This window comes from Lepidochelys kempii, chromosome 26, assembly GCF_965140265.1.
Source record: "Lepidochelys kempii isolate rLepKem1 chromosome 26, rLepKem1.hap2, whole genome shotgun sequence".
Classification (NCBI taxonomy): Eukaryota; Metazoa; Chordata; order Testudines; family Cheloniidae; genus Lepidochelys; species Lepidochelys kempii.
Window position 1 is genome coordinate 12,115,011 of NC_133281.1, and position 20,160 is coordinate 12,135,170.

Below are 20,160 nucleotides of genomic sequence, written 5' to 3' on the forward strand. Positions count from 1 at the left end.
TACAAGATATTACCGCCCCCAAGTTGCCTCTCTAACATGTAGTGCAGAGAGGCACCCATGCTCCGACAGACGCAGGCATAGCCACATGCAGTGCGTGCAGACTCACTGACCTGTGCTCAGACAGACAGACCCATGCACAGGGCCAACAAGAAGACACACATCCCTGGGCTCAGAGAGACTCATGCATATCCACATTCCATGCAGACAGACCCATGCATAGAGGGGCCGTGCAGACAGACCCATGTGCATATCCACATTCAGTGCAGACAGACAGACCCGTGCCCAGACCCACGCTGGGCGGACAGACCCATGCATAGAGGGGCCGTGCAGACAGACCCATGTGCATATCCACATTCAGTGCAGACAGACAGACCCGTGCTCAGACCCATGTTGGGCGGACAGACCCATGCATAGAGGGGCCGTGCAGACAGACCCATGTGCATATCCACATTCAGTGCAGACAGACAGACCCATGCCCAGACCCATGCTGGGCGGACAGACCCATGCATAGAGGGGCCGTGCAGACAGACCCATGTGCATATCCACATTCAGTGCAGACAGACAGACCCGTGCTCAGACCCATGTTGGGCGGACAGACCCATGCATAGAGGGGCCGTGCAGACAGACCCGTGTGCATATCCACATTCAGTGCAGACAGACAGACCCGTGCTCAGACCCATGCATAGAGGGGCCGTGCAGACAGACCCGTGTGCATATCCACATTCAGTGCAGACAGACACACCCGTGCTCAGACCCATATATAGAGGGGTGGTGCAGACAGACCCGTGTGTATATCCACATTCAGTGCAGACAGACACACCCGCGCCCAGACCCATGCATAGAGGGGCCGTGCAGACAGACCCGTGTGCATATCCACATTCAGTGCAGACAGACAGACCCGTGCTCAGACCCATGCTGGGCGGACAGACCCATGCATAGAGGGGCCGTGCAGACAGACCCGTGTGCATATCCACATTCAGTGCAGACAGACAGACCCGTGCCCAGACCCATGCTGGGCGGACAGACCCATGCATAGAGGGGCCGTGCAGACAGACCCGTGTGCATATCCACATTCAGTGCAGACAGACAGACAGACCCGCGCCCAGACCCATGCATAGAGGGGCCGTGCAGACAGACCCATGTGTATATCCACGTTCAGTGCAGACAGACAGACCCGTGCCCAGACCCATGTTGGGCGGACAGACCCATGCATAGAGGGGCCGTGCAGACAGACCCGTGTGTATATCCACGTTCAGTGCAGACAGACAGACCCGTGCCCAGACCCATGCATAGAGGGGCCGTGCAGACAGACCCGTGTGCATATCCACATTCAGTGCAGACAGACAGACAGACCCGCGCCCAGACCCATGCATAGAGGGGCCGTGCAGACAGACCCATGTGTATATCCACGTTCAGTGCAGACAGACAGACCCGTGCTCAGACCCATGCTGGGCGGACAGACCCATGCATAGAGGGGCCGTGCAGACAGACCCGTGTGTATATCCACGTTCAGTGCAGACAGACAGACCCGTGCCCAGACCCATGCATAGAGGGGCCGTGCAGACAGACCCATGTGCATATCCACATTCAGTGCAGACAGACAGACAGACCCGCGCCCAGACCCATGCATAGAGGGGCCGTGCAGACAGACCCATGTGTATATCCACGTTCAGTGCAGACAGACAGACCCGTGCTCAGACCCATGCTGGGCGGACAGACCCATGCATAGAGGGGCCGTGCAGACAGACCCGTGTGTATATCCACGTTCAGTGCAGACAGACAGACCCGTGCCCAGACCCATGCATAGAGGGGCCGTGCAGACAGACCCATGTGCATATCCACATTCAGTGCAGACAGACAGACAGACCCGCGCCCAGACCCATGCATAGAGGGGCCGTGCAGACAGACCCGTGTGTATATCCACGTTCAGTGCAGACAGACAGACCCGTGCCCAGACCCATGCATAGAGGGGCCGTGCAGACAGACCCGTGTGCATATCCACATTCAGTGCAGACAGACAGACAGACCCGCGCCCAGACCCATGCATAGAGGGGCCGTGCAGACAGACCCGTGTGTATATCCACGTTCAGTGCAGACAGACAGACCCGTGCCCAGACCCATGCATAGAGGGGCCGTGCAGACAGACCCGTGTGCATATCCACATTCAGTGCAGACAGACAGACAGACCCGCGCCCAGACCCATGCATAGAGGGGCCGTGCAGACAGACCCATGTGTATATCCACGTTCAGTGCAGACAGACAGACCCGTGCTCAGACCCATGCTGGGCGGACAGCCCCATGCATAGAGGGGCCGTGCAGACAGACCCGTGTGTATATTCACGTTCAGTGCAGACAGACAGACCCGTGCCCAGACCCATGCATAGAGGGGCCGTGCAGACAGACCCGTGTGCATATCCACATTCAGTGCAGACAGACAGACAGACCCGCGCCCAGACCCATGCATAGAGGGGCCGTGCAGACAGACCCGTGTGTATATCCACGTTCAGTGCAGACAGACAGACCCGTGCCCAGACCCATGCATAGAGGGGCCGTGCAGACAGACCCGTGTGCATATCCACATTCAGTGCAGACAGACAGACAGACCCGCGCCCAGACCCATGCATAGAGGGGCCGTGCAGACAGACCCGTGTGTATATCCACGTTCAGTGCAGACAGACAGACCCGCGCCCAGACCCATGCATAGAGGGGCCGTGCAGACAGACCCATGTGTATATCCACATTCAGTGCAGACAGACAGACCCGTGCTCAGACCCATGCTGGGCGGACAGACCCATGCATAGAGGGGCCGTGCAGACAGACCCGTGTGTATATCCACGTTCAGTGCAGACAGACAGACAGACCCGTGCCCAGACCCATGCATAGAGGGGCCGTGCAGACAGACCCGTGTGTATATCCACATTCAGTGCAGACAGACAGACCCGCGCCCAGACCCATGCTGGGCGGACAGGCCCCCCGCTCGCCCAGACAGACAGACAAGACAGACAGAGGCGCGCGCCCCGCCCCCCGCGGAGCACACACCCTCCCGCCCTGGCCAATGGGAGCCGGGCGGCGGGGGCGCGTCACTCCCGGGCCGGGGGAATCTCTTGAATGAGCCACATTGTTGCAGCGGAAAGTGACCAACGTGCCGGCTGCTGCCCGCCCGCTCCTGCGCCGCCGGGGCCGGGCTGATCGAGACCGGCGCCGGCTCCCGCCCGCCGCGGAAGATGATCGCGTCTCACCTGGTCGCCTACTTCTTCACCGAGCTCAGCCATGACCAAGGCCAGAAGGTGGGCGCAGCCCCCCCCCATCGATACCTCGCGTGTGTGTAAATAAGTGTGTGTGTGTGTAAGGGGGTGAGTGAGGCTCGGAGCGGGACCCGGGGCTGGAGGAGGGATCGAGGCGGGCTTTGCAGGCTATAATCGATACCCCCCCACCCCCCCATCCCCGGACGGACGGACAGACGGACTGGGCGGGGAGGCCGTTCCCGAGCTCTGCGGCGGGTATCGATACCGAGCCGGGGGGCCATGTGCCTGTCCCGTCGGAGAGAACTCACCGGTCCGGGGACTGGAGCGGGCGATACCTGGCTCCGGGTGGGGGGGTGTTTCTGCCCCCCCCCCGATCCCCTTGTGGGGGAGCTGCAGCGACTCCCCGCTACCCCCCCCCCCCGATCCCCTTGTGGGGGAGCTGCAGCGACTCCCCGCTACCCCCCCCCCCCGATCCCCTTGTGGGGGAGCTGCAGCGACTCCCCGCTACCCCCCCCCCCGATCCCCTTGTGGGGGAGCTGCAGCGACTCCCCGCTACCCCCCCCCCCCGATCCCCTTGTGGGGGAGCTGCAGCGACTCCCCGCTACCCCCCCCCCCGATCCCCTTGTGGGGGAGCTGCAGCGACTCCCCGCTACCCCCCCCCCCCGATCCCCTTGTGGGGGAGCTGCAGCGACTCCCCGCTACCCCCCCCCGATCCCCTTGTGGGGGAGCTGCAGCGACTCCCCGCTACCCCCCCCCCGATCCCCTTGTGGGGGAGCTGCAGCGACTCCCCGCTACCCCCCCCCCGACCCCCTTGTGGGGGAGCTGCAGCGCTACCCCCCCCCCCCCGGGTCAGGTTGAATTGCTGACCCGTGTTCGGCTGTGCGTCCCTCTCGATTTATTTTTCTGGGGGGGGGGCGCGAATAGTGGGAGTGTGAAGTGGGCTTCTCCCCCCCCCCCCTTCCCAGTACCGGGGAGCTGGGAGCCCCGGGCGGAGGGTGGACGGGGCAGCTCAGGGTCCCTCCTAGGAGGTCCCATTCTGGGAAACTCCAAGCATACCCCACGTCCTGTGTCTCGCTCTGCAAATCCGGCAAGCGGGGGGTGCCCTAACCCCCTGGGCCGCAGCTGCAGGGGGGGCCGGTCTTCCCACTGCCTTGCTTTTATCGTGAGAATAGGGGGGGGTCCCCGGCCCCAGGGGGTCTTGCCTTGACTTCATGTCTCCGCCCCACCCCCCATGGGCTGTGGGGAGAAGTGCCTCTGGTTTGGGGGGTTCTGCCCACCGGGCTAAGGATGGGTGGAAGGATGTGACCTGATCCTGGAAGGGGCCGATTCTGAAGGTGTTTTCCCCTCCCCAGGGGTTTAGTTCCAACACAGGGATGCGCTTGGAAAGGAGGCGGCTGCAAAGTGTCTGTGGGGAGGGAAGTCTGTTCGGGCTCCCCTTGTCTTGCTGCCAAAGCCTGGCCCAGCAGGATGGATGGGGGCGCCCCTGGGATTAATTTCCTGGCAGTTTGGGAATGCAGATCCCACTCCTGCTGTTGGGTTTTACAGGACCCATGTATGTCCCTGTCCGCCAGACCCTTTCAGTGCCTGCTAAATCTCCTCCCTCCCAGCCCTGGAGTAGGTGGGGCGGCTGGGAAATCAGGGGGCACTTTCCCGCCAGCCAACAGAACTGTTTCTTTTAAAGCATCCCGAAGTTCCTCGCTCCGTGGATTTGAGATTTTGCTTTGGCCCATTATAGACAATAACCTTCCTGTAGCTTGTTCCAGCCAGGGCTCTTACCCCCAGTCACAGAAGGTTGTAAGTATTGTCCCCCAGTTTATAGCTGGGGGCTAGGGGAGGTGAGGGACAGGTTGTAACTTACCCAAGGTCCCACAGGAAGGCCAAGGCAGAGCTCAGGTGAACCCAGATTTCCTGATCCCCAGGCCTAGCTTGAGCCACATGGTTAGAGCGCCCCCCCCTCACCCCCCTAGGGCGCCAGTGGTGAAATATAAATCCTTCTTTGGGTTCCAGTATTGTTCTCTCCCCTTGGCCTGCTCCATGGTGGGCGGGAGGATGGGGACCTTGCGATTTAAAGTTTTGCTTTAGGGTTAGGCTCTCTGTCTATAAGAGTGAGGGTTATTTTAGGACGTGTCGGAGTGGGATGCTTAGATTTATGTGAAAACCTTCCCTGGAGGGTTCCTCCCTGCAAGCCTGAAGAGGGTTCTTCAGTGATGCCATGTGTCAAAACCCTGCAGTTCAATGCTTTCCCTTTCCCCCTCATCTTGTGGGGTAGGGGAGTTTAACTGGGGACACACTGAGCATCAGCATTAGCAGGATGGTGACACAGTGTGGATATATGCCGAATGTCCGGTTTGGTAACAGAGCAGGGTTGAGGAGATAGTCTAGGTCACTCAGGATTTGCAAACCAAATAAATGGCTTTTTGATGAAGTTGAGAGGGGGAGGCAGTGAATTATGTTGTGACTGGGAACTTTGAACCCAGTTTTAGTCCCCACCAAACCTGTGTTACATCATGAATGTGTTTTTCGATACCAGTTAGAAAACAAAAAAATTAACTCTGCCTCCCGCTTTGTCTGGAAAGTGAACGGCAAATATATCAACAGTGCTTTTTTTTAAAAAAAAAGAAAAGAAAAATTAATACAAAAAACATATGCATAACTTGAGCAAACCACGGTCTCAGTCCTTGGATTGAAAATGCAAATCAACAAATTGTGTGATCTCACTCTATTATTTTATAGTTACAATTTTCACAAGTAATTATGTATTCAGAATGTGGACATACTGAAATGTACTAGTGTTCGTTTAGCTTATTTGAGTAAGCTAAATGTATTTGTCCTGCTTTGAACAGAACCAGCTGTTGGTCTCTGAAAATGAACAGTTAGGTGAATCCCCCCCCCCTTTTTATTTTGGCGGGGAGGGGGGGGTCACTCTGATGGTGAAACTTTGTCTGAAAATGGATTCTGAATTCTCCAGCTAGTCTGGTGAATGTCCTTAAATTAGATCTTAGAGAGGGACCAGCTTTTTGTTACATATATGGACACCCAGTAAAGCTCAATTCTCAGTGCTGTGGTCATATGCTGCTGTACACACATGCTCACAGATGCTCTAGCTCGTCTGAAGCTGCTGATCAGGATTTCGAAATTCCAATTAATGCTCCCTTTTTAGCGGGGGAAAAAAATCACTTCCTCGTTTTAGTACTATATGTTCCCTTTGTAGCAACAGTGACACAGATAAGAACCCGCTGGCCAGGGAGACCAGATGTAAAACTAAGAAATGCTACCATGTCCGTGATGTCCCTGCTGGTGGTTGCATTAAATTGGAAGTAAAAATACCTAGCAAAAATCAAGTTGATATGTGAAGAAATATAGTTTAGGCTTCCGTCTTGTTCCATTGCGTTTAGATATAACGGGGCTTGTGTAACAGTGGAATCAGCTCCTATGATATATGTAATGTAACAAGACACAGGAGGTAGGCAAATAGTGTTGGTGCGTTTGCTCTGGGTTTTCTTGCTGTTCTCAGTTTGCTATGCCCTTATCAGTAACTTAGCATAAAGTTCTTTCTTAAGGAATTTCACTTGGTTCCAAACCAGGAACGTGGTGTGCAAAGCATGGTCTGTCCCTCTGTTTCAGTAACTACTTTTGCTAGGGAGAGCAAACAAAGGTTATTGTTCGGATGTGGGAAAAAGTTGCAAGCAATAATTGGCCCTGTTAGTCTCTAAGGTGCCACGAGTTCTTTTCACTCAACAGAAGAAGGTTCAGCTACACTGGCTGCGTTTATGTATGATGAAATAGGTTTACAGATACTTTCCCCAAATAACTCCTTCCAGACTTCGGATTTCTTTCAGAATTGTGTATTAAATAAGCTTCTGTAAGCCCTCTTATTTTAAAAAACCAAAATCTTTAGCTAATGGCCATGCTACTTTGAACGCCGAGTGTGCTGTTTCTTTGTCAAGACAGTAGATTGTGTTTGGCTGTCTCTTGCGATGTGGCTGCCATGGGTCTGCCATTGTTACTTGGGGGCTTCTGGACACCATAAAATCAAACAATAATAACGCATAGGTGCTCCAGCTTTTTCAGTGTGGACTGCATCACGTCTCCCATTTGCAGTTGCATGCACGGGAAAGTAATATTCGGAAAGTAGTGAATGTATCTCTTTGTTGTTTCTAATGCACCTTAGCAGTTGGAAACAAGGAGATCCAGGTAGGCAGCCCACCCTCTGCAAACCACAGTTGGAGAACCACCAATAACCTTGGCCGACTGATTTAGTGAAATGACACTTCATTAACTTGCATCTTCATGGAACTGACCGGGGAAGAACAGAGTATTTACATATTTAAAAAAAAAATCAAAAAAAATCTGAGCAGGTTATTGATCCTGTTGCTCCAACCATGGCTGATGGAAACCGTTCCTGATCACAATCCTGTTCAAGAGGTCATGTTGTCTCTTGATTAGAGCTTGAGTCTCTGAGCTTGCACTCCTGGGTTCTGTTCCCCACTTACTGAGTTGCCAGGATGTAGCATAAGTAGGGCCCTACCAAATTCACTGGCATAAAAAACGCATCACGGACCGTGAAATCTGGTCTCGTGCTTTTACCCTATACTATACAGATTTCATGGGGAAGGCCAGTGTTTCTCAAATTGGGGGTCCTGATCCAAAAAGGAGCTGCAGGGGGGTTGCAAGGTTATTTTTTTGCGGGGGGTTGCGGTGTTGCCACCCTTACTTCTGTGCCGCCTTCAGAGCTGGGTGGTCAGAAAGCAGTAGGTGTTGGCCAGGCGCCCAGCTCTAAACACAGCGCCCCTCCCGCAGCAGAGCAGAAGTAAGGGTGGCAATACCATGCCATCCTGACTTCTGTCCTGCTGCCTGCAGAGCTGGGCCCTCAGCCAGCAGCCGCCACTCTCCGGCCACCCAGCTCCGCAGGCAGCAGGGCAGAAGTAAGGGTGGCGGGGTACGGGATTGCCATGCTTACTTCTGCGCTGCTGCTGGTGAGGTGTTGCCTTCAGAGCTGGGCTCCTGGCCAGCAGCCGCCGCTCTCCAGCTGCCCAGCTCTGAAAGCAGGACTGCTGGCAGCAGTAATGCAGAAGGAAGGGCAGAAGTACTGCAACCCCCCCACAACTCCTTTTTGGGTCAGGATTCCGACAGTTACAACGCTGTGAAATCTAAATAGCTGAAATCATGAAATTTACAATTTTTTTTAAATCCCATGAAATTGTCAGAATGGACTGTGAATTTGGTAGGGTCCTAATCATACGTCACTTCACCTTCAGTTTGCCCAGTTGTAGACTGGGTCGAAGTAACACTTGTCAAACCTCAAAGGGATTGTGTAAACTTAATGAATGTTTGCAGAGCACTTTGAAATCCACAGATGAAAGGTGCTTTAAAAACACTAAGACTATTAATATTTGAATGTGGCACGTTCACTGGGTCGGTGCTGCATGTCTCATACATTAATGTTGATTGAACCATTATGTTTTAACTGCTGTCATTTGTGGCAGAAATAATGCTAGGAAAAGTACTAACTGCATGTGGACACTTGTGAATCAGAGCTGAAAAATTGGGCTGGTATGTTTTTCTTTTCCTTCTAGCTAAAGGTACGAATTAGGGATAATAGCTAAGTTTAAGTTATTTAATTTTACTTTCATAATGAGACCGCCCTTTCAGTACAGTGTCTCTGTCTGTCTCTTCAAGTCAAGTCGGCTATGTGGAAGTCATCAACCTTCCATCTTCTGCAGAATTGTAAAACTTCCACTCTCCTTTGGATACCAGTCCATCTGACCATTTTCTGATGTGACTGGCTCTTTCTTTCGCTTGCTTAGAGGAAGGATTTAAGTGTCTTCTTCCCCTTGTCACTTGGAGTCATTCTTAAATCTCAGTGTCATTGTCTTTCTTTTAAACTGTGACTGTTGTTATGCTGGGGAAGGATGGTGGGTGGATGGTTCCCTGGACACTGGCAACTTCCAGCCACTGAACGAGTCCAGCAATGTCTGTGGCAGACAAGCTTTCTCAAAATACCCAGCCAATAACCTTCACTTTTGCCCTGCAGGCAGCTCTTCTAAGGGCCTCTCTGCTCAGTGTCCCATTGTGGTGGTTTCTGCATTGTGGATACCTGCCATTGGGGGACTGGATAAAGTCCCACCACCACACTCCGGTGAGTGTGAGCCAGCTGGACAATAGTATCGTGTCAAGGTAGAGGGACTTTGGTGGGGTCCTCCTGCTGTCCATTTTGTTTTCTGGCTGGATAAGATGTAAACCTCCGGGGCTGTCGATTTAGCACTTGGTTCATTTTCTGTCTTGTTATGTAGCATGGCCTACTGGATAGAGCACTGGGCTAGGGCTCAGAATACCTGGGTTCTATTCCCAGCTCTGCTACCTGCTAGGTGACCTTGGGCAAGTCACTTCCCCTCCCCGAACCTCAGTTTCCTCATCTGTAAAATGGGCATAATGATATTGCCCTCCTTTGTAAAGCGCGTTGAGATCTACTGATGAAGAGCGTTAGGTATAGTTATTACTTTATTAATACACACTTATATTATCTTAGCACCTAATAGCTCCAATCAGATCAGGGCTAGGTGCTGTACAAACACGTAATAAAAGACATTCCCTGGCTTTAAGAGTTGGCAATATAAAGTGTATGTGGGGTGGGGGGGGAGACAAATGAGGTAACAAAACCCAGAGGCTGTTTTATCACAGTTCATCTCTGTCTGGCCTCTCTTGTCCTGTGGCAACAGCAGTAGCTGATAGCAGCTGAATGGAAGCTTGGCTGGAATACACAGTAGCTTCTGGTTTCTGTGCTTTGAGCCACAAGCGTCAAATGCTCCCTGCGCTGGGGTGGGGGTTTTCCTGGGGGCTGCACTTAGGCTGCTGCGAACAGCAGCTGGTTTCTCGTAAAATACTCGGTGAGGGCAAGACTGACTATGTCGGTCCTTGATGATGCACTGTAGCATGACTTCTCTTAGTAATCGGTTCCTTACTCCCCACCCCTCGAGGCGTCCCGTTCGCATGCTTTGTCCTGTAAAATGAGACTCCTGAGGGAGGGGGGTGGGGAGGAAACTGGCTGTACAGGAAATTGTCTGACTCAGGCTGTAGTGTGCTGCAATAGGATCCGGGAGGAGTGTCAGGCTTTGCTGCTCTCGTAAAGTCACAATGGGGTTTATTTCTGCAAAGTGCCGAGTTCTTCCAGGGCAGTCAGTTGCGGGTGAGGGCCGGCAGCATCTTCCTGCAAAATGCTGAGCAATTCCTGGATCAGTGTCAATACTAGCAATCCGTACCCAAAACACAATCACGCAGCATATCGTGACTTGTAATTTAGTAGGTGGCAGAATTTCTTCCTTCTGTCCCTAAGATTTTAAGCTCTGTGTGTGTGTGTGGGTTGTGTTAGGCCACTCCTTGATGCTCACCCGTGTGATCACATTTGCCGACCTAAATTTACCAGTATGTTTGCAGATGGTCTTAGCTGTGGCAGTAGGCCCAAGCTGGGAAATGGTTTCTGTTCCCTGCACTCCTGCGGCTTCAGAGATGTGACCTAGGGCAAGTCGCTTTCGCCTCATTGTGCCTCAGTTTCCCCCTCTGTAAAATGGGGATAAAAACACCAATTTTGCAAAGCACTTTGAAATCCGCTGATGATACAAAGTGCTAGATGGGTGATTATTTGCTTCCTGTCCTAAACTGGGGGCAGTGTCACTCTGTGCTGTTAAACACTTGCTGCATTCCCCACCAAATTGACTGCATTTTAGTGGCAGGTCAGGTGATCCATCTGCCAGCCTCTTAGGGATGTTTTGAGAATTGCTTAATGTTTGTACAGTGTCTTTCATCAGAGGACCTCAAAGTATTATTTTGTGCTTCAGAATTTGAGAAACTTTCATTTTTTAATTACATTTCTACTAATCCGTAGCTGGGATAGGGAGTAAAAATGAAAACCTACTGGGGCCACCATCCTGTGGGACTTGGGAAGAGGTTCCTGATACCAAGCAGAACTTCTATGCAGAGATCAGGCCTAAACTAACCCTCTGAACTTCAAGGGTATTTCACATCCTGATTTGTGGCTGGCTATTGTAAATGGCTTGTCAGTGGAGCAGGTCAAACCAAAATCCCAGATTTGATCTGATCACCATGGGGCTGTTAAATCCGGATCCAAACTTTGCAACTTAAACACAAGCTCTTTCTAACACACACCGAACTTTCAGTCCACCACCACCACCACAAAAAAAAAAAGGCCTTTAATGTTTTTTAACATTAAATTCTCTCAGTGCTTCTAAAATGCACAAGCAGATCTAAGAACTAGAGAGAGAAAACACTGTAGAGCCGGACACATTTATTCTGAATTTAATTCTTGCCATGTCTGTGGAGCTGAACAAATCAGCCAAAAAATGAAGTGATGATTCATAGAAAAAGGCAAATGGCATTGCTCTCCTTCAGAGGGCCAGCATGCAAAAATAATTTAAGACAAGCATGTGCCCAGGTTCTTTTGCATTAAAATAAACAGCTCTGTAGTACTTCCCATGCTGCATTATCTTTGTTATGCAGGAAGTGTTTGTACTTAACAGGAAGCTACTATCATGCTATGATTTACAAAACATTCAGATGTAGTCAGATAAGTGTTGCCACTCGATTGGGGAAACAGAATCAAGACAAAAGATCCACATAACTGGAGTACTGCTTTAATCCATACAATGTTACCCTTAATCTTTAACCATTAGGTTGATTCTTCATTCCTTTTGCTCCTAGTACTGTTACTAACTCCATGGGAGTTGCTGATTCTTCAAGCATTTGTGTGCTTTTACTCCTGAGTGATTTTACTTCTGCAAGTGGCTGCATTGATGGTACCAATCTTGCAAGCACTCGAGCATGGGGTTTAACTCTTTCCGCATGAAAACATTGCACTGAATTTGAACAAAACTCCTCACACGCTTAAATATTTGTAGCATCAGGTGCTTAAGGTGTACACTTTATATTGTGAGCTCTTAAAGCCAGGGAATGTCTTTTATTACATGTTTGTACAGCACCTAGCCCTGATCTGATTGGAGCTATTAGGTGCTAAGATAATATAAGTGTGTATTAATAAAGTAATAACTATACCTAACGCTCTTCATCAGTAGATCTCAACGCGCTTTACAAAGGAGGGCAATATCATTATGCCCATTTTACAGATGAGGAAACTGAGGTTCGGGGAGGGGAAGTGACTTGCCCAAGGTCACCTAGCAGATAGCAGAGCGGGGAATAGAACCCAGGTATTCTGAGCCCTAGCCCAGTGCTCTATCCAGTAGGCCATGCTACATAACAAGACAGAAAATGAACCAAGTGCTAAATCGACAGCCCCGGAGGTTTACATCTTATCCAGCCAGAAAACAAAATGGACATAAATACAGAATCAAGCCCCTTGCTAGCCTCATGTGCTCAAGAGGAGGGAGACGAGTTTGCAGGAAAAGGAGAAACCTCACAACTTGTCCATTGAGTAAGGTACATCTGTCCTGTCCTTTGCTACTGCACAAATTCTTCTCAAGTGGCCACCCAAAATTAGCTGAGACTTGTTCTTCAGCCATGAGCTCCCTTGTTTTGTATTAATCATTCCTCACTTCCTACCCTCAAAAAGTCCAACCATTATCTAAAGGTGAAATAAGTATATATTTAAAATATTCATTTCCCTTTTCTCTATAATTTGATGGAGGCTTCAGTCATAACATATTGGCAATAACACTGGACTTTGCACAGGGTTTCTGTAACCAGTCCCCACATTACAGGAATGCAGCCATGTGCACACAGAGATGGGCCTGAGCTGCAGAATTTGGATGTGGATCTGAATTTAAAGTTTGGGGCTGCTTTCGCTCTGGGGTTGTGGTTTCAGGGCCATCTCCACTTTATTCCTCCCAAAGCTACGCTGCCAACAGAGATCATGCGGGATGGTAAAAGATGTGTAATTGCAGTTTCTTCCCTTCTTTGGTTGAATTCCACAAATAGGGATTGCAGTTATTCATAATCATTGCTTAGGTCTCCTACAATTTCTGTCAGCTGAGCATCTCAAAAACACTTCTCTAATATGAACTACATAAGCCTCTTAACACACCTGTGAAGTAAGGGCTATGTAGGGACCCTGTCACCCACGGGTGAAATGCAGCCACCTCTGGGGTGAAACACGGCAGCTGTTCAGCAGTTTAGGACAAGAAGCAGACTACCCCATAGTCAGTTTTTCAAGGACTTAGTTTTTAGACTTTGATTTTCTGCTTTATACAGAATACGCTTGGAGGTATTTTTGAATAGCTGGTAGCTATTTTAAATTGCCCCCTACTCATTACACCTGCTTTAGTTTATATCTCTAATTGTGATTCAGGGTTTGCTTTTACAGTGTCTGGACAATAGCTAATAGGAGAATAAGGAACAGGAAATGAATCTTTTAGGTGTCTTTCCGTAGCTCATTCCAGATTGTTCGTGTCTCATTCTGCTGGAATCTTAACAATTCCTGAGGTTTGAACTAAACTTCTGCCCAAGTGTAATGTTTTTCTCTGCTGTGTGTGCTATGAATGTGTATAACACATGCCATCTTAAACTCAGTACTACAACTTTCTGCCACCTACCTGGTTTCGATTTCCTCAGGGAAACACCATTAACTTGTGAAACTTTTTTCCATCCCAAAGAAATATCCTTTTCCAGATTGCACTCGAGTAACTTATTGATTTGAGATTGACAATGATCTTAAAAAGGTAGAACAACCAACGAGGATGTTCCTCCCCAAAGGCATTCATCTGTCACAGTCACAAACTAATTCTCCCATCTTGCCAGATCGTACCTGTATAATTAGATGTAAATTTACTTACATTAAATACAGATGGCTAATTGGAACAACATAGCATTGTGGGGTTATATATTTAATTGCCAAATAGTTTCATTCCTGTTCATTCCTAAATAACACAGTCAATTTCCAAATAGTTTTGCATTTCAGCATCCCATATGCCGTCCGAATAGCCACAAATGCTGCTTCGTTATAACTTACTTGGAGTCCAGAGTCATCACTTTGGCCCTGATTCAATAAAACACTTGTTTATAACTCTGAGCTCCATGAGAATGGTCAGTCTTGGTTTCAGACTGGTGATGTCCCACCCGGCGTAGTCCCTGAAATCACTAGGGTAAAGCACATGCTTAAGTATTTTGCTGAATCAGGGCCTTAATACCTCAGCTGCGGGGACTATTTGCTCAATGGGACCTCAGTTTGAAACCAAACTTGGCCATTTCTCTAACCTAGCTCATGTAGTTGCTGACATTATATGTATTTTTAAATTCATTTAATGCTATTCCCCAGACTGGCTTTGGGATAGCATGACTTACAGCCTTGCCTGTGTTAGCTAGAAGGTAGACTAATGGCTAGTAGCCTCAGTCTAAGTGTGTAGGAGATGATGGATCCAGGTTTTAAAGAGCTTTGTGGAATTAGCGGAAGGTCACCACGCTTCTTGACATTTTTAATACCGTGGAATCGTAAGTACATCAGGATCTTGGCAAGCACCAGACTTATAGTGAGAGAGGTTTGTGGGGATCAGCCAAGGTGCATCACCATGTTATCACAAACCGGGCACCGTGGCATCTGCTGTTGAGCAAGAGTATTGCATGCTCTCTGCTCGCTGTACCTTGCCATAGGTGGAGGTGGAAGAGCAAATATTGTAGATCTCAGCTGGCAAGTGATTGGAAAGCACTTGGCTACCATGTGGGGAAGGAAAGATTTTCCACCAGCAGCACCATGGGGCAGCGGGAGAGAAGGATCAGAAGTGAAGTGGGGAAAGGGAGGAAAAATAAATACTTTGGCTTGGGAAGGAGGGTGTGTGTCTCTGGTGAGGACGGCCCGACTGGGCTCCTCAAAACTGCCTGTACTTCTCACTAAAGAGAGGCCCAGGGTGTGATGATAATGGATCTTCAAGAGTTGAGGGTGTTGGGGTGCAGGCCTAGTTAGCCTGATGAAAACCCCATGTGAAATCTTCCTGCTAGATGGCTGAGTTCGTTCTTGGTTAACTGCACGGCTGGCTTCTCCCAAGGAGACTATAAAAGGGCACAACTGAAGAACAGCAAGGACCCGCGGTGCAGGATACTTACAATGACTTCATTCCTCCAGCATTAAGCTCACAGCTGAGAAATAATATTGTGCCCCTTGCCCTGTGTCCAATGCATCAACTACTAACCGCTCCTGAAGGCTTTGAAGGCTCCAATGTTACAAACAGCCTGGCTAATCTGATTTTAAAAAGCAAGCACATTCCCACTTGCCCTGGCTATGCTCTTGTTTCGACTTTCCAGCATGTCCAAACATCTGAGCAGTCTGGAGATGGGACAGGCCCAGAGTCCTAGATCCTGAACTCTTGCAAAAATGAGGATTTGGGCATGTGCTTTTCCTCTCATGTTTTTTTCCACTCCGAGTGGGAGGAGGGGCACATAACTGAAGGCTGTTACCTCAGCATTGGTATGTGGGCTGTGTGGGAACTGATTTCCTGTGAGTGAAAGCACATAGCTGGGAAAGCGGAGATAAGTATTTGGCTTCCCCACTGTATGGTATTTAAAGGTCCCATAAAGGAATCCTGTCTAGCTTGCTCTGAGAAGCCCTTTCAGATGTCACTCTTTGCATGTTCACATCTGCCTGTCAGCTTGTCCTCTGCTGGCCTCTTTTTGTGACTTTATTCAGCACACCAGAAGTTTTCCTTAGGGAGTAAGAATATCCTGGCTGGATAGCAGAGATATGTTTGCGATTCAAGGGACAGATCCCAAGGGGGTGTAAATTGGTGTAGAGCCATTGACTTGAATGGAACTAAGCTGACTTAGCCCAGCTGAGGATCTGGCCCCAAATGCATGAGCAACTAGGAGGCGGTGTGGCCGAAAACACACAAGGAATGAAAAAGGGGAAGGGGGGAAAGCAGCCCTTAAAATGATACTTATTTTGCTCACCCTAGTGGTCATATGGCCACGTCCATGAAGGAGGTCACTTCTCAGCCAGCTGGATGTTGCTGGCCTAGGAAATGCCAACCGTCTCTTTCAATACAGCACTTTTAAAAGCCTCCCACGTAATTTCTGGTGAAGCGCGCTCTTTGCCTTATGTGAACAGGGCGAGTAGAGCTTTCCTCTGACTTCACTGACACTTGAACGTGCCTTTTTAATTTGTTTAAACCAAGTAATTAAACTGCAGGGATGTTTTCAATCGGGGGCTGGCTGTCTCCGTCTAGGGTCAGGGAAAAGACTCAGTTTAGGTGTGGAACTCTGACGGTTTTATTGTGTTTGAATAATAAAGGAAGCCCAGAGTGGAAAGTCTGATCCTAACTTTGCCATGGTGTTTGTCCTTCCCGGCTGGGGGGAGAGGCCAGCAGCTTACCCTGCCCTGTTGATATAAAACTGGTATTCCCAGAGACCGACAGGCTGGCTAGTTTCAAAGGCCTTAAGGAGGAGAGTCTTGGTAACTAAGGCATTCAGTGGCCTTTGAGGATCTTGAATTCAGTTCCTACTTCTGCCTCAATTTTTCTACGAGGCCACAGACGAGTAACATATAGCCTGATTTGTCAGAGATGCTGAGCACCAGAAGCTCCAATTAATGTTTGATGAGAGTGATGGGTGCTTGGCAACTCTGAAGAGCAGACCAGGCAGTTGCATGCCTCAGTTTCCCCCTCTGTACAATGGGGATAATTCTGACCTGCCTGGGGGTTGTGAGGCTTACTTCCTTAATGTGAGAAGCGCTTTGACACTGAGAAGGAACGCATGTGGGAAGCACAAAGTATTATCTGTAGTGACTCAATTCAGCTGATGAGTGTTAGTTGTGATTTGAGCTGAGGCGTTAGCTTGATTTGGTCCTTTTCAAACGCCGTGCTATGTCTGTATGGAAATGTACCATGCTAGCAGCTGGTCCATAGAGAAGACGATAGTCTACTGTTGCCAAAAGAATTACTCCTTTTGCTCCATTGAGAAAGGCCGGTGCGCATTGGTGCTGAGGGTCTCTGGTTCAGTCCCCAGCGAGGACCCGTGGTTGGGTAATATTCTCATGGGTCCATCCAAAATGCCTGACCCCCATGCTGACCCACTGGCTTTCCTACACCTTTCAGATTGACAAATACCTCTATCACATGCGGCTCTCCGATGAAACGCTCCAGGAGGTGTCTGAGCGCTTCCGAAAGGAGATGGAGAAGGGTCTCAGAGAAGACACCAACCCCACAGCGTCGGTGAAAATGTTGCCCTCGTTTGTGAGATCCACCCCGGATGGAACAGGTAAAGTGCTGCAAGGAATTGCTTGTTCTGCGTACAACGTGGGTGGGGGTGCTGGTGGAGGAATGAGCTCTTCTGTTCCTTATTTGTTCCTCTCTACACCCTCTTCCTGATTGTTTTGTCCTCCTGTTGTGTTTGAATTGGGGAATGAAGGGTCCAGTTCTCCGACTTGCCCTGGTGGTGTAATTCTCTTGACTTGAAGAGACTTGCGCCTAATTCACACTGGGGTCGCAAGCCGAGAATGCCCCTTCTTGCAGGACAGAAACAGTCTCAGGTAGAACACAAGGGGCTGGGAGTGCCAGCAGGCCAACTGACCTCTGAGTGACAATGGGAAACCTTAGCTCCCCATAATACACACTCACAGTCGAGCCTTTTAACTGAACACTTCCTGCCAGCCACTATCCTAGCATAGGAGTGCCCAGAAAGTGCTCAGATATTACAATGATGCTGGTATAATAACCTAGATAGATGCAACAAACTCCTCCCATGGCTGACAGCTTTGTTCTCCCAGGTCCCCTAGCCAAGGCAGCTTATTACTGTCCCTCCAATCGTTGTGATCTCTGTGCAATCACCAGATTACCTTTAAAACTGATTTGCTGATGTAACATCTGCTAAAGCGTTCAGGACCAGCAATAAATAAATCAACTGGGGTATTTGTTAGGAAAGTTTCTAGATAAATGACTGTCAGGAAACTGGGTGTAGGATTTGTTTGTTTCTTTAAAGAGCGCTGAGAGGCTTAGGTTAGGGAGAAAAGAAGGATTTCTGGTTTAAAGTCAGGGAGTCAATTACATGCAGAGGGTGACATGGAATAACCCCTGGCCCCTGATGGAGACATGAGAAGGAAATTTGGCAGTGGTTTCCCACAGTTGCTGACCTCCCTCCAGCAGAGCTGAACATTGGGGAGCCCTAAGGTAGCCAAGAGGCTGAGGTGTTAAGTAACCCGGTTGATTAGACTGACCTTGCGCAGGACAGGAGACATGACGGCTGAAATGCTGGCAGCAGCTGGTGTCTTTGTGACGCTGGTTCTCCCAACGTTGCTGCCCTGGGGGAGCTGAACCAGCATCAGTAGTGCAGGGAAAGGGGTGGGGAATGGGTCAACGACTGCTGAGATAGGAGATCAGCTGGGTGAGCTAGGGGTATGTAGAGGATCTGGAAGACTCTGGGGCAAATTCCACTTCACTGGACCTGTATTTGCGTGTGTCCTGGAGTGGTTCTTTGGCCCAAAGAGCGTGGTGACCTCGGTGGCACCGCTATAAAGACTTTGTATCGAAACGACCAACCTGGGACCCGGTGGCCAGCATCCAGGAGAGGGAAAGGGAGGAGGAACTGAGCCGTAGAAGAAGGCACCCGTCTGCATTTCTCCTCCCGTCTCCAGCTGCTCTGCTGTTGCTTTGGGTTTTTTTTCCCCTGGCTGCTTCTGTCTGTGGTCCTGTCTACACTACAGCAGGGTAGCTATAGTGCTGTAATGTCCTAGTGTATATGGAAGGGCTTGTTCCATCGCTGTAACTCATCCACCTTTCTGAGCCACGTCGCAGGCGTCTGGCAAGACCAGCTGAGCCCCGGAGCGTCCCCTTCTTTGGGTTGCAGTCTCGTGAGAACAGCTCCTCTGACATTGGTGTCACTGACCCCGAGCCATCATAGGGTGTGTCTGCAGCAGTGAGTCTCAGAGCCCGGGTCTACAGACTCAGGCTCACAGTGCTCAGAACAGCAGGGCAGACATCGTGGCTTGGGCTGTGAAGTTCACCCTTGTCCCCGGGCTTCAGAGCCTGAGCTCCAGCCTGAGCCCGAATGTCTACGTAGCTGTTTTTAGTGCCGTAGCCCGAGCCCCGCGAGCCTGTAGCCCCGAGCTCTGAGATTCGCTGCCATGGGTTTCTGCTAGGCATGTCAATGTCCCCATACAAACCCTACGCCAAATCCCATCCGGAGGTGGTTTCTGGTTTCGCTAGCCTTAGGCAGCGTTGAAGGGATCTTGGTGTTTTCCTGGAGCTGCTGCATCTTCTGCTTTTTAAACAATAAAGCTCTAAACTTTACCCTGGGTAACGTTTCATCCAATGATGCACAGTGACTTGCCAGTCTACTGCTGCTCCTATGCCTTTGGGCAAAGATTCAGCAGAGGGATTTCTCTCAGGAGAACTATATCTTTTGCGGGGAGAGGAGTTCTCTGATCATACAGGTTCTTCCATCAGGGGTGAATATTTTATTTTTTGTTAGATTCAGTTTGTTCCTGTGGTTGAGATCCCATAGTCTAAAAAGGAGCTGAGATTTAAGCAGCCTGAACATCTTAGAGCCTGATTCTCCTGTCAGTCCGTCAGTTCTAGAGAGTTACTCCCTTGATGTCAGCCTAAGTGAGAGCAGAATCTGGCCCTTGCTGTCAGCTTTGAGCCGCTGCTGTGTGGGTGCAAACCGAGAGCCCGGTTCAAATCTATCCCTAATATTGAATCGCCAAATGATTGTGTCACTGATGGACACATCCCACCATAAACTTTTTAACAAACTGTCCCCACTCCATTTGCTCTTTTTCCTTAGTGATTGATGCTCACATGTTCTGTCCTGTTTAAATATTAATCTGGGCGGGGTGGGGATACATTTCCATCATAGGTTCTGCTCTGGGTCTTGTGGCTAAGGCACTGGGTTCAATTCCTTGTTCTGTATAAGCATCTAGATGGAATTGTTTGGTTGTCTAATACTTAACATGAATGCCCCTTCCACA

The 20,160-nt window shown here is 49.8% G+C and overlaps 1 protein-coding gene across 4 annotated transcripts in view; it reads left to right on the top strand.

Annotated features, from left to right (window-relative positions):
- The first annotated feature begins 3,116 nt into the window (after positions 1–3,116).
- Positions 3,117–20,160, top strand: part of HK2 (hexokinase 2) — a 62,434-nt gene continuing 45,390 nt past the window's right edge. For 2 of the 4 annotated variants that reach the window (XM_073324981.1, XM_073324984.1), the window contains exons 1-2: positions 3,117–3,287; positions 17,291–17,453. In XM_073324981.1, the coding sequence (XP_073181082.1) occupies positions 3,225–3,287; positions 17,291–17,453 (226 nt within the window). In that variant the 5' untranslated portion in view covers positions 3,117–3,224. Of the gene's footprint in view, positions 3,322–9,343; positions 9,385–17,290; positions 17,454–20,160 lie in introns of those variants that run through there. The other 2 variants (XM_073324982.1, XM_073324983.1) reach the window with 2 other exon arrangements.